Source organism: Mirounga leonina, unplaced genomic scaffold (genome assembly GCF_011800145.1).
Source record: "Mirounga leonina isolate KUSES-001 unplaced genomic scaffold, KU_Mleo_1.0 Mir_114, whole genome shotgun sequence".
NCBI lineage: Eukaryota > Metazoa > Chordata > Mammalia > Carnivora > Phocidae > Mirounga > Mirounga leonina.
The window spans coordinates 17,784,110-17,798,473 of NW_023270265.1; the positions used below are offsets into that span (position 1 = coordinate 17,784,110).

The 14,364-nt window shown below is 42.4% G+C and overlaps 1 protein-coding gene across 3 annotated transcripts in view; it reads right to left on the bottom strand.

The window, feature by feature from the left end:
* PANK1 (pantothenate kinase 1) overlaps positions 1–14,364 on the bottom strand; it is a 53,783-nt gene that overhangs the window by 5,224 nt on the left and 34,195 nt on the right. For all 3 annotated transcript variants that reach the window (XM_035024697.1, XM_035024705.1, XM_035024714.1), the window contains 3 exons: positions 8,075–8,328; positions 3,322–3,498; positions 2,696–2,819 (listed from right to left, as the gene is read on the bottom strand). In XM_035024697.1, the coding sequence (XP_034880588.1) occupies positions 2,696–2,819; positions 3,322–3,498; positions 8,075–8,328 (555 nt within the window). The remainder of the gene's footprint in view (positions 1–2,695; positions 2,820–3,321; positions 3,499–8,074; positions 8,329–14,364) is intronic.

Sequence of the window (14,364 nt, forward strand, 5' to 3'; positions counted from 1 at the left end):
AAGAAAGAAAGAAAGAAAGAAAGAAAGAAAGAAAGAAAGAAAGAAAGCGAGGAAGGAAGGAAGAAAGAAGGAAAAGAGAGAAGAGAAGAGAAGAAAAAAAGAAAGAATAAAGGAAAAAAAGACTAGAAGAAACAACAGGAGAATTCTTTTTTAAAAATAACATTGAGGTAGGGAAAATATAACACTCTCATGTATTATCATGTAAAAAAGCATGAGGCAATGTTTCCAGAAGTACATATTGAAGTATGTAAGGTAGACTGATATAACCTCTGGGATTTGCTTTCAAATATGTTAGCAAAAGAGAGAAGAGAAGGAGGAGGAGACAGGAACAGAGGGAGGAGGAAGAAGAAAACAGATAAAGCATGTGTGGCACAGTTTTGTTAACTGTTGATTAGGGTTAACGGCTATAAGGAGGTTCTTCATACTATTGTGCTCCTTTACGTATATTTACCAATTTTCATAATAAAAGGTTGACACACAACCAAAGCAAGACATAAAATAATATGTAGAGGGTAAATTGTATGAGATGTGACTATATCTCATAAAATTGTTTAAAAAGCAAGAATGTGATATAGAGTTTGCTGCCTTTGGAAGGATATGTTTCTGCTATATTGCAGACAATATAGAATAAGACACCAAAATTGAAAATCATCGGCTACCTCGAGCAAGGCTAACATTGCAGGACAGGTGCAAACAGTTACCCACTTCCCTCTACATCCTTCTGGTGTCTTTAGAACTCTGTATTATGTGTTTGTATTTTCTACTCAAAACTGTGAATAAAAAATTCAATGTTGGGCGCCTGGGTGGCTCAGTTGGTTAAGCGACTGCCTTCAGCTCAGGTCATGATCCCAGGGTCCTGGGATCGAGTCCCGCATCGGGCCCCTGCTCTGCAGGGAGCCTGCTTCTCCCTCTCCCACTCCCCCTGCTTGTGTTCCCTCTCTCGCTGTGTCTCTCTCTGTCGATAAATAAATAAAATCTTAAAAAAAAAAAAATTCAATGTTGATGGCGAAGCGTTTTACAGGATTCCAATAATCGCAGTAAAAAAAAAACCACCTTAGAGTCAGTAAATGTGGTGTCCCTCTGTGCAACAGCTGAGCTCAAGGACTCTCCACTCAGCGAGTCCAGCCCCTCTGCAATGACTCAAGCTTGCGTTTTGACTCTCACAGGAAAACGGCCGCCACTTCGGGCTGCGCCCACAGGGAGCCTGCACTGGCAGGACGCCAGCCAGTGAAGCCCTTGCGGGAGGTGATCGGTGATTCCTCTCACTGGCCATATTTTCAAACTGCCATTTTTGCAATACTCCAACGATAAATGGTATTGAAATTGAAATCAAAAGTGAAAAATAAAATCCGTTACCCTCCCCCTAAAGTGAATATGATCGTTGTAAAAAGGCACCTTGCTGGCTCACTCAAGGTCTGTGGAAAGCAGGGGAAAGGGTATCTACCGCTCTGTGGGGCCGGGGACCTTGGGGCTCATTGACCTTTGAGAGTGCACGAGGACAGCCCACAACACACACATTAGTCAGGCGTTGTTTGCCTACTTGGAAGAACTCCCTTTAAAGGTTAATGTCAAAAAATAAATCCCCTGTTAAAATGAGTCCTGTGACCGAAGTGGACTTTGAAAGGCACGTGTCTGGGATACATTCTTTCTTTGCATTTCAGCCTTGCATTTGAACCCCATCTCACACGGGGACATAAAAAGTGGTGACCCTGAGCCACAGACCAGAGACATATTCTACTCAACGTTGTAAAGGAGCGTGTTTCTCTCATAATCCCAGAGCTCCAAGGCAGGACTGGCACTGCCCACCATCAAGATCGCCTCTTGCCCTGTTTAAACCCCCACTGCTCGACCAGGATGGGACAGGAGGCGGTTTCTGCAGAACCTGTAATGTTCTATTTCTTGAGCCGAGTGATGGCTACACAGGTGTGTGTGTGAAAATCCAAGCTGGCTACACACTTCGGGTTTGACTGTCTTCTGTGCTTCTATTAAAATTATCTTTTTAAAAACTCTATTACTGAGGCGACTATGCTTCTTTAACCCTTCTATTACCCGTTGCCTGTCCCAAGCCCTTTCTTGTCTTCCTAACACAACTCAGTGAGAGCTGTTGTACTTTACATGTCTTCTGTTACAGAAAAGGGTTCTAGTTTCCCCGAGGAATTTTGCAGTGTTTCAAAACGCGTTCCCAAAGCTTTGTCACCAGCTCCACCCCTTCTTGTGCCTGGGGCTCTGGCTGGCCTCAGCTGTAGCAAGCTCTCTATGCTTTGATAGCCCTGTACAATGCTGCTTGAACTCCATGCCACAAGGCAACACTGTAAAGAAGCTGAAAGCAGAGAGAATATCGAATATTGTAAGTGGAGCGTTTTACCTGCAATTATTTGCAAGGATGAGCCAGGCTTTCCCTCACACTCCGGTAGGTGGGTGGTAATAATGACGGTCAGAGAGGCTATGGCACGAGTTGTGATTTTACCCGGACTCTGTGGTTGGATGGCTTATCATTTATTATCCAGTGCCTACTTAAAATAAGATGCATATTCTTCTCCATTCCCCAAAACACACCCCTCATGTTCTACAAGATGTGACTAGGACAAAGGGCAGGTTTCCCAAGGATCTATCATTTTGTAAGGGTCAACAGTTTTGCATCACTAAAGATGATGTGTATGAATGACACAAGGCTTCCTCTGGATTAAGGCCTTACCTCATTCAACGCACACATCCGAGCAATGGAGCCAATGTTGTTGGTGATGGTGACCAGTGTGGCTCGGGCGAGGTCTTCCTTGCTGATGGAATCTCGCTTTTCCTTACTCATCATGTTGCCAAAGCTATGTTGGAAATATTAGCGAGAGTATTCAAAATCATCCTCAGGCAGGCCCCATGCTTCCACCAAAGTACTGTGGAAAGCTTTATGAATAACTCTGTTAAAATTTAAACGACCTGATTTGGCTACCATGTTTTACAAGCAGACAGGATTACAATGTGAACGGTTGGTTGCCCTTTTTTTTAATAGGGGCAAAGTGGCATGGCTATTAATGGGAAAAAAATTTTTTTAAATGTTCTCTAGATATATTGACAAGAATGGAACAGGGGAAACTGTTGCAGTATTCCAGAACCTTCTTTCAAAGCTGCCCTATTTTAAGCACAAGCATCAGGGGCTAAACATTCCAATGCTTCGTAAAGGGCAGGAGATCAAGTGTGAGCTCCAATAACCATAGATACTTGCACCAGGCTGGTGGGTCGACACTTTAAAAATAATTAAGTGAATGGCCAGGGTGGAGAGTTTGCCTTGTTCACACGCTACTGCTCCTATAGCTACTTCGTCTCTACCTTGATGCTACAGCAGATCCTTGAAGGCCAAATCGTTCATAGTCTCCTCCGTAAATGTCCTTCACCAGCTTATCAACATTGGTGCTGTCGCCTTTAGCTGCCATTTCCAGAGCTTCTTCAAAGGTCTCACAACCAGTCAGCAAGCAACATAGGCCTAGGAATGTTCCACCTCCAAGACTGAAGGAACAATAAGGTTTATTTTTAAATTTTACTTTATGATATGCCCATCCAAGTCCCCAGCTACATCAAGATCACGAATATGGGTTAATAAAAACAGGAGAAGAAAAACAAAGGGGCACTTGAATTAAAGCGTAGGGTGCAACACAGGTTTAGGGTAGATTGGATTCTTTTTAAAAAAGGGCAGAGGCTAAAAGGGAACATCAAGGAAAACTTGCCCTTGAATTTAAGAACAAAATCAGAGAAAGACTCTCACTGATTTCCGTTGTGAGACCTTCAGCTAGCCGCTAAACTAAGTACCTCGTTCACTCTTCACAGCTATAAAATGGGGCCAAATTCAGGATCTCTCTTATTTGGTTGGTCTGAAAGCAGCAAATAACCAGAGAAATGACTGCTATGAAAAAAAAAATGTAGCCGAATACAAATACTCGGAAAAAGAAACCATATGTACACGAAGTTCACAATGCAGAGCCAGACTGACCCAGGGCTGCTAGGAACAGCCAGTCCAGAGGCCGTATCTTTTACCTTGACCTCGATCCTCTAGCAGACATAATCTCATTGAAACTTCTCAGAAATTTCTAAAAGGAAACCACTGATTGCTCACACACTGGTTTTTTTTTCTGTAGACTATGGAAAAGGTTATTAATATTTTACTTACTACCCAATACTCAAATATAGTAACAAAGGTCATAAAACGGTTTCAATGCTCAACTATGTTTTAAAAAGCTTTCAGTCGCTTTGGGGAAAATTCCCCTAAAACAGTCTTTTTAGACAGAAGTTAATTATGGTAGGTGAGAATGAATTTAGTTGCGTATGAATATCACAGTTACGTGACAGAAAGGAGACTGAGAGTAAAGCTACCACCAGTGACCTCCTGGCAGTATGGACGCGGGCATGGGCTTTACTCTATTTACCACGAGCAGATGCAGATGAGCATATGCAGAAGAGTCAATTGCTCACATCAGTTTGTTCTCAAGCTCCAAGAGCTGTGAGCCCCTGGACTTCCATTCTGAGAGAAAATCCAAGTCAAAATTGAGGTTATTTTGAATTTAAATTTGAAGAAAGAAACTTCAGGGGAAATTATATTTCATGTCAGTAACTGTTAACAAGAAGGTGCCAGATTGTAGACGGGCACAGTTCTTTACACCTAAAGTGAAACTGTATGTAATAGTTCTTAAGTAGCGATTGTCACAAAAATACATACTTGATGGAAAGGATAGCTCCTGGTGGAAAATTCGGTAGCTAGGCGCCACCGGTGGCAGCTACCCAAAGCCAAGGTGCGGCACCAGGAGGAGCTCAAGAGCTCCATGGACATGACCGCCTTGACAGCTCAGTCACGGGAGAGATGTTGAAATTCCTCTAGGAAAGCTTATCTTTATTTACATTTAACAGGGCGTGTCGTGCACGTTGTCAGGTTCAGTCTGCCCTACAAAGCTCGTGTATTTTAACGGGAACAATTTTGGTTTGCGTGCCCTCGGGATTTGTCTCTGTATATTTTTAAGTCTTTTCTCACCCGTCTAGCTGCTTTCATCCACATTAATAAGGTCTCTTTGAACATCAGGAATTCATATTCATCCAGGCATTCAATAGCCTACTCCAAGCATAGGCAACGGGAGACACTGGCTGACTTACAAAGAAGGCAGTTCATCAGCTGATGTGTTGGTACGAGTGAGGACGGAAGTGCTTTGTGTGACTGGAAGATGACCGGCGACTGCGGACCACGCATCGGGGCGCGTGGGGAAAGCGAGCATGCATTCGTGTAGCGGGCACGCTGCAGGCAGGAGGAAAGAATGCAGTCGCAGAAGAGCACTTTATTCATATCCTCAACCTGCTAACCGGTATTTAGTCAATGTGGTGCTCTTGCTCACAACCAGACACATCGTTTGTTGCAGGAGACACAGTAAGACCCTCAGCAAATCGGAGACAAAAACATAGGGCCAGAGACAGCTGTTGAATAGCATCATTATTTTTTGAAAAACCCAACAACCTTGTAGTGAGGGATTTTAGGGGAAAGTAGAAGAAACCTTCAATTACTGAGTGCTTGTGCTCTTAAAATAGATTCCAAAACAATGAGATGAGCTGTACTACTCCTTTCACCGAAGTTTCAAAATTCTTTACATTCCTCTTTTAATCATCTGCACATTGCAACAATGTCGGCTGCAAAGTCCTCTTTTTCCTTTGGCTTCTACAATAAAATTGGAGTAGCGTCAATAGAAAAAAAAAAAAAAAGCGTTGCTCCCTAATCTAAGATGCACTAAAATCACACATAACACGAAACAAACCATTTAAAATCATCTGTTAAAAGAGAACTGCACTGATCTACTGTAATGCTGTGGCTTCGTAAAAATAAAAATGTCCGAGAAGCTAGGGCACAGCCTGATAACAAAAACCCCGGAGTTACACCTCTCGGTTCACAATAACAGTAGCAAACTTAAAGCTGAGGCCATTTGCTTAGACTAGTGATTCCCAAAGTGTGTTCCGCACACTCATGTTCGCGGCTCACCGTCATAATTTGTATCAGTGGTTTTGTAACTTAGATCAAAAGAAGCCTTTGGCAGAGTAACTCTGGTTGGACCAGAAGGGCTGCAGCATGAATAGACGTTTCCTTCCCTTCCCCTGCCTGCGGCAGCCCCCAGAAGGGCTCTCCATTAACCTTCAGTCTGCTATAGCACGTTTCCAAAACTACTCGTTGAAAAGCACTCGCAGGGGAACTTGGGCATCCAGACAGGATTTGTTGAAGATTGCAAAACACTGGTCATTAATGGGCATTTACCAATAACTGGAATTTATGAGCATGATTACACATGTAACAGAAGCCAAACACCACAATGAGCTCATTAGCCGCTGTTAAAGAAGATGATCCAGATTCTTGGAACTTCCAAGTTTGAGAAAATAGAACTGTGATTGTGATTCATGAATTCGCCAAGTGTTAATCAACAAAATGATAAATATCTCTAATTGAGGACAGTGGTTAGCTTGTTGTTACCCTGGGACTCGCTCTATCAATTCAATGACTCCTGGGAGGAAGTCTGAGGTTTCTTCAAAACTGTACTTTAATGAGGCGATCGCTTTCTAAGGTAAAACCAGCTCGGTTGAAATACTCATTTGTCTTTGATGCTCTTGACAGTCCTCATAAAGCCATGGGTCAGTTGTGACTCTTCTGTGAGCAAGCCAGCTGAGTTTCTGTATCCTCAGTGAGAAAAGGTATGCCCAGGGGCAATTAACATCCTCTACTCTGAACACAGGCAGGATTCAGTGAGAATGTGTGTGTGTGCGTATGCGCGCGCGTGTGTGTACCCCCACACGCTGGGGTTTCTCCACGGCAGTACTCTATTGACTTTTGAGGGTCAGTACTTTTGTTGTTGTTGGGGAGCTGCCCTGTGCATGGCAGGCTATTTAGCAGTACCCCCGATCTTTAGCCACTAGATGCCATTTGTACCCCACCTCCAATTGTGACAGCCAAAAAAAAAAGTCTCCAAGACATTGCCAAAATCCCCTGGGGGGCTCAATCTTCCCTTCCCCAGTGGAGTCATGGACTGATGCAGACCCGTCACAGGTCATGGACAGACGGGAGAAAAACAGTGCTCCTCTCCTAATGGACGACGAGTGCTGCAGAATTTCAGCGCTGGAAATGCCCAAAGAACCTATCTAAGAAACAACCCCCTGCGTGGCACAAACAAGGACACTGAGGCCCAGAAAAGTTACATATCTTCATCTTTTAAAAACAATGGCTTCGATATCATGTCCAAAAGCACATGCCACATGGCACTCGTTCCTTAAATTACTCCTCCAAAAACAGGTTCTGTGGTCTCATAAGCGGGAGAAATACCTCATACCAAATCCTTCACTTGGAAGTAAAAAAAACTTTTAAAATTATGTTTACACTAGAATTTCTCAGTGATTTCTGACCCCGGATTCTCTGCCCAATGCCAAATTGCAGCTAACAGGAAGCCGAGCACATCTGCCCTTGAGGCGTGTGTGCACTGAAGAACAAGGCACTCTGCCCAGCTGCACTTGCAGGCTGGTTTCCTGTCCGGGGCACTCCAAAATTCCTTGTGAGGTGTGCCAACTATTCCGGCGTTCAGGTGGAACATCCAATTGAGGGTAAAAAAAACATTTTTTGGTAAACTCAGTTTGGTTTACTGGTTGGAATGACGGATTATGTCAAGCAATTCATCCTGTGCTAGGCACCAAGGAAATTCCAAAAGAAGGTTTCTTCTGAAGCCCTCTCTGACCATCCCAAGCATCCTTACTTCTGGATTCTATTTTCTTCCTGTCCCCGCAATTCATTTGGCACTTACCACGTACTGCCTTTTGCTGTGGTGTGTGCGATCCTTCTTCCCTCAACCTGACCAGTTTCCAGCAGGCTAAGGACTAGGTTTTATGACCCTTTACATAAATTACCCTCTTACTATTTTAACATATCATGCAATAAATCTTTTTTGGTTGGCTGAGAAGGGTAAGATCTTTCTTTGAAAAATGTGTTCGATACACATAACCTTTGTATAAACTGGTCTTCAAGGAAGAGGCCTGGGTTTAGGTATAGAAAGGTTCTCCTAGTAGAAACTGTGTTTACCTGGTCCCTGTAACTCTTTTATAGTTGTCCTTGGAGTACACTGCTAGAATGCTGACCCCTGAGCCCATGTTCACCAGCAACATAGGGTATGGGTTATCAAGGCAGTACGGCTTTTTTTGACACAATTCAGGATTTGTGGGATTTTCAAAATAGTAACATTCCGGCTTGCCGTTGAAGCCAACGGAGTCAACGTAAAGCAGGCCCTGAATCAGACAGTCCAATTCATCCAGTTTATGGAGCTGCAGGTCAGCAATCTGAAAGAGAACAAAACCTCGTGAGAGAAGCTATGATCACCTCAGGGGAAGCCCCAGGGGCTTTTAGCTGGATTGAACATGTGTCATTAACTGTAAAAGCATGAAAACATCTTTAAAACTCCAAGTTGTGAAACCCTGTGGATCATTAGTGGCTCTGACAGAAAAGCAGCCTTTGTCAGACCTCATGTCTACCCACAGTGGGAACTGAAGGCCAGGAAGTTGCCTGGTCGCTGGAAAAGCATCCAGGAGCATGTGTAATGGGTTGAATTGGTAGCCCCGGAGAGGTATGACCAGGTCCTAATTTTTAGGACCTGTGAATGTTACCTGATTTTGAATAGGGTTTTTGCAAGATGTGATTAAGTTAAGGATCCTGAGATGAAGAGAACATCCTGGGTTATCTGCGTGGACCCTAAATTCACTGACAAGCTTCCTTATGAGACACACGGGAAAGATCTGATGGGCAGAGAAGGCTGTAGGCAGAGACTGGAGTACTCCATCCACCACAGGCTAAGGTGTGCCCACAGCCCCCAGAAGCTGGAAGAGGCAAATGGAATCTGCCCGAGAGCCTCAGAAGGAGGTGTGGTCCTGCCAACAGCTTGATTTTGGTCACCTCTAGAACCATGACTGAATACATTTCTGTTGTTCTAAGTCACTGCGTTTGTGGCCATTGGTTACCACATTGTGGCCACAGGAAGCCAATACGGCGTATCACTAAGACCAGGGCTCTCCCGCAGGGGGAGGAGAGTGAGAACATTCTGAAAGCAGGAAGAACCCCACACTTGCCCACACACACGGTCCTGAGTGAGGCATGGTGAGCCTGGGATCTGGGGGCAATCACCTTTGAGCCCACAAAACCCAACTCTCCTCTTCCCAGGCCTGGGCTTTGCAGTTAGATAGACCTGGCTTTGAATTCTGGCTCTAGCACTTAACTGAGGGATGTGGGGCAAGTTATTTAACTTGAGAAGCCTCAATTGCCTCTCTGTAAAATGGGGATATTATCCACTGCACAGTGTCGTTGTAGAGATTTCGTGATAATAATATATGTACAAAGGGCTCAAAAAATGTTGGCTCTTTGATGAATAGCGGGGGTGGTCCCAAAGTGTCTTTTCATGCTCCTATGAGACAAAAACTCCCATTCTCCCAGGTATAGGGGGAAAAAAGTAAATGGGGGTGAGTTGGCTGTGGGGCAGCCTTAGGGGAGAGTGGCCACTTTGCATCCTTAAAAGTTTAATTCATGGTCCCCGAGAGGAGAATTATTGCTGATCCAGATGTCTGGGTTGATGATCATTTCCCATGAACAACAACAACAAAATAATAATAATAAATCTAATAATCACCAACACGACACAAAGCCAATGAAGGAAGATAATTTGTAAGATCTAACTTAAACTTTTAAAGAAATATCTTTGAGAAAATAATAGCTAGTATTTGTTATTCATTACACGCCCAGAACTTGTAGTAGATCATTTAATTTTCACACAATCCTCTAAGTAGATGTTTTACCCTCGCTTTATGGGTAGGGCTTGCAGAGCCTAAATAACTTTCCCTAAGTGATACAACTAGCAAAAAGCTCCCAGGGACTCGCTGTTCTTCTCTTGTTTTCATAATGCATATTGCTTCCGGGATCTGGAAACAACCTAAACAAGTACTATACTTAGATATTTTGCCAAAAATACACACATATTTGCAACAAAAGTTAAGAGCTGGAAGAATACTCTTGACTTCATATCACTCATCTGAATTTCCCATTCAACGAACTCCACTAAATCTATACTTAGAGAGCAGAATTAGTTTGAATAGGTTACCAGCAAGGTGGTACAAGTTTTCTTGATACAAAGAAACAATCATTCTGGGTTTTGTTTTGGTTTTTTTTTTTTTAATTTAAAGATCTAATTGGCTCTATTCAGTGAGTCATGAATCAGACAGCATACCATCTAGCAAGTAGAAAGGAGGTCCCCAGAAACCATCATCCTAAATGACGCTAGCTGATAAAGTAAATCTATCTCATAAATGATTCCAAACATTTCCTTTTTTACCGAGTGAAAAGTTTGAGTGAGAAGCAAGTAATTACACGTTTTAAGCGGGTAATACTTTAGGTATAGAACTACCTGGAGACCTGAAAGATGGCAGTGAGACACAGCCATGTAAATGCTGTTTTTGTCCTCTCCATTCCTCAGCCCTATTAACCTCTTCCACTTATAGCACTAATCACATTCTGGTTCATTTTCTGGTTCATCAGGTGCCCCTGAGCACCATGCTCCAAGGCCTGGCCCATAATAATTGCTTAATAAACATCTGTTAAGTGGGACAAGGAAAGTTACCACTTCTTGGATCAAACCAAACTGAAAAGTAGAAATTTCATCAGCCAGTCGTGGGACCATAGGTTAACCCGCTTAAAAATTAATCAGGGGTCCATCAACAATATCAACAGCTCATGCCCAGGGCCAACATCACAAACACAGACAGAGACACACTGTGTCCAGCGGGACATCCTGAACCTATGCTGTGGAAAAAGAAAAACCTATCAAGGCAAATAAACTAAGCACACACAACTTTGATCTGAAAGGAAACACTGTTATCTCAAATTCAGTTTCAAATAAAGTGCCAGCAGCAACCAAACATCTCTGCTATCCGTTTTACTGAAGGATAGATATTTCTGAAGCCTGGGTCATGCATTCCCAAACAGGGAAACAGAAACATTCATCACTTTCACGGAGACCTATAGAGACCTCCCTTAAAAGTCTTCACCATCCAGAGAAAAGTCCAGGCTCCCAAATGTAAGCAGTGAGTCAAATCATAACTTGGAGAGTCACAGGGGCCATCTGAAATTCAGAACAAGATGGGAATTACTTCTCACACTCTGTAGTTTGTAAATACAACTGAATAGACTCAGTGGAACATTCAGCACGCTCAGATCCTAGCTGTGGAAACACACTCTTTCTCTGGGCTTAGCTTTCTTTCTATCAGGGGTAGCAAATGCAAATACCTACAGGAGACAGTAAGAAAACATAAAAGAGCAAAGCCCTGGGCTAGATGTAATGTAACAGAACACACACAGAGGACAATACATACATATTTGCAATTCACCTGCAGCCCATTGTTGCCATGTCATAATGAGGACTCAATGTAATTAATTAGCTGACAGCTATTTAATTTTTTTTGTAAATATTGCAGGCCAACCAAACATATCTGTAGGCTGATGCTGATTTCCATCCTATTAATTTTATATATATTCTAATGCTGATCTCTATGATGGGTCCTAAATGATGACAGATCTGAAATATCAGATTCAGCATGCAGATGAAGTTATAGCTCATGTGAACATAACCTTGTAACCAAGGTGTGCTGGTAAATGTTTAGCAACCAGCTCTCTGGGAGCAAAAGCCTAGTTTATAGCATTTACAATTTCTGTGGTATAATTGCCCCCATGATGGCTAATTTCAAGCTACCAACATGATGTCATTAAACACAGAGTTGGGAAGACATGCACACAATGGGCTCTCTTAAGCCAGTAGGAACTGGCCTCAGCATCCCACTGCTTGTAAGTCTCCTTAGCACTTTTAGAAAATATGGGTTCTGCCAATTCCTAAATCATTAAGCTTTAAATCACTCCCCAAATATAAAACCAACAAACCTCAGCTTGTCCTAAGACTCAAACAAACTCTGTGTAAATAATGGAAGCTAATAAAAAACTATATGGATCTCATCTGTAGGACTTCAGGCAAGGAAGCTATTATTACTATTACGACCCATTTTGCAGATGAAATATATCACCAGGGGTCAGTGGGTTAAGTGACCTATTCTGGATCCCAAGGCTAGCAAGTAGGGGAAGAAGCAGAATAGAAAAAATTTTCAAACTACAACTGTGATGAACTCATATGGTTGTGCCTAGTACTAAAGTCACTCAAGCAAGTGTGTGGGTGCAGTGGGGTTCTCCAATTATAGGAGCCATCAGAATCACTCAGAGGGTTTGTTCAAACACAGATGGCTGGGCTCCACTCCCAGAGGTTCTGACTGTATTTCCAACAGTATCCCAGGTGATGCTGATGCTGCTGGTCCTCGGACCACACAGTAGTAGGCGTTGAAGAACTGGGATGAACCTATGACCCCAGTGAGAACAGTCACTGGATAAGGTCACAGAGCACCTGCCCTAGCTAACTCACAGGGCTACCTTCAAGAATCAAATGAGACGCCTGTGTGAAAATGTTTTGGATACTGTAAAGAACTATACACATGGGTTCTAATTATGTGAGAAGTAAAATAATTTGGGTCTTCTTATCTCAAGTTGAAATGCACTAGTCCACTAGTCAAAACACTATTTCCACACTGAAGACTAATTTGTAGAGGGAATTCAGTGATTCTGGAATGCTAATATTAGAAAAAAAGATGGATCCTAAACACAAGGCATGTTCAGGATACAACTGTAAAAGGTTGTCCGTATGTGCTTCAGCTCAGTCTGTCAAAAATACTAATTAAAGAGTTAAACAGATAAATCTGGTAAAAAGCTATCCCAAGAGATTCCATAACTACTCCTATGAGGGCATTCTATGGACCTGCCCCAAACCAGTTATATTACCCCCCTGTAATTGAGAAATAAGTCACCAAATTGTATTTCAGAAATGAATAAAATATATATCTGTATGATACCTTACACTTTCCAAGGTGCTTTTGAGGACACTGGCTCCGTAAATCATATTGGAAGTGGCAGAAAAGGTTATCTTACTAAACAGAGAATAATTTGCCTATAAAATAGTTGATTCTGAATTACAAATTTCACTCAGGGCTCTTTTCTGTTCCCAAAGGAGACCTAGAAGACCTGAGAGAGATGAATTTCAAACATATTCTGTGAGTGAGAAATATGACAAAACCTCAAAGACGGCTTCTTCCTCCCTGCACCCAATGATAAAGAGGCCACAGACCAGCGGTCAAGAGTCAAGCCAGACCCAAGTGGAGAATGACATTGTCTACCAAACCTCATGCTGCCGCCATACCACGAATCAGTCCCTGGATTCATAACAGGAACCAAGCTAATAAATGTTCTTGAATGGTCCATTTAGATGTAGAATTTCACATATCCACAACTGTCCTCCTTCCTCCTGATAATTTTCCAACTATTCTTAACTTTTTTAGATTGTTTCCTTAGAGATTTCTGGCTTAAGAAAGGCCAATTCTTAAGTTCTCACACCTTGAGAAAAACATAATAAAGCCACCAGAAGATCCTTTTCTGTTCCCTAAATCTCATGTCAACCAAATAAGATTATTGTTACATCCCGTTTGTTAGAGGATAGGTCTTTTTTGAAAAGTAACTGAAAGAGTCACTGAACAAAACTCACAAGGAAGGGGCGCCTGGGTGGCTCAGTCGGTTAAGCGTCTGCCTTCGGCTCAGGTCATGATCCCGGGGTCCTGGGATCGAGCCCCGCATTGGGCTCCCTGCTCCGCGGGAAGCCTGCTTCTCCCTCTCCCACTCCCCCTGCTTGTGTTCCCTCTCTCGCTGTGTCTCTCTCTTTCAAATAAATAAATAAAATCTTTAAAAAAAAAAACTCACAAGGAAAAGTATCTATTATAATGAAGAGCTAGGTGGACAAAAAGGATGATTTTTTTCCCTATGCATTCTCTATTAGAATACTTTGCATTTTAAAGAATACTCCTGTTGAAGTTAGGAAGTGTAGCTGTGGATGAAAATATTAGATTTAGTACATAAAATATTCGGGTGGGTTCTTCAAAAACAGAACTCACAGAATAGAGACAGGGGATAGACAAGTCTTCCCCTTGAGGATCACTTTCTTCAATGGTGGGATTCCTCATTGGCTTATCACTTTCTTAGACCATTTGTAGTTAGATTAGGTTTTTCTTTTGTATCCATTTTGGTGTATCATTAATTCAGAAGGCTAATTTTTGCCAGTCAGAAGTTTAAGTGATCCTAAATGTTAAAAGAAGCAAAGAGGAAACAAGGAAGGAAGAGAGGAAAAGAAGAAAGAAAGAAAGAAAGAAAGAAAGAAAGAAAGAAAGAAAGAAAGAAAGAAAGAAAGAAAGAAA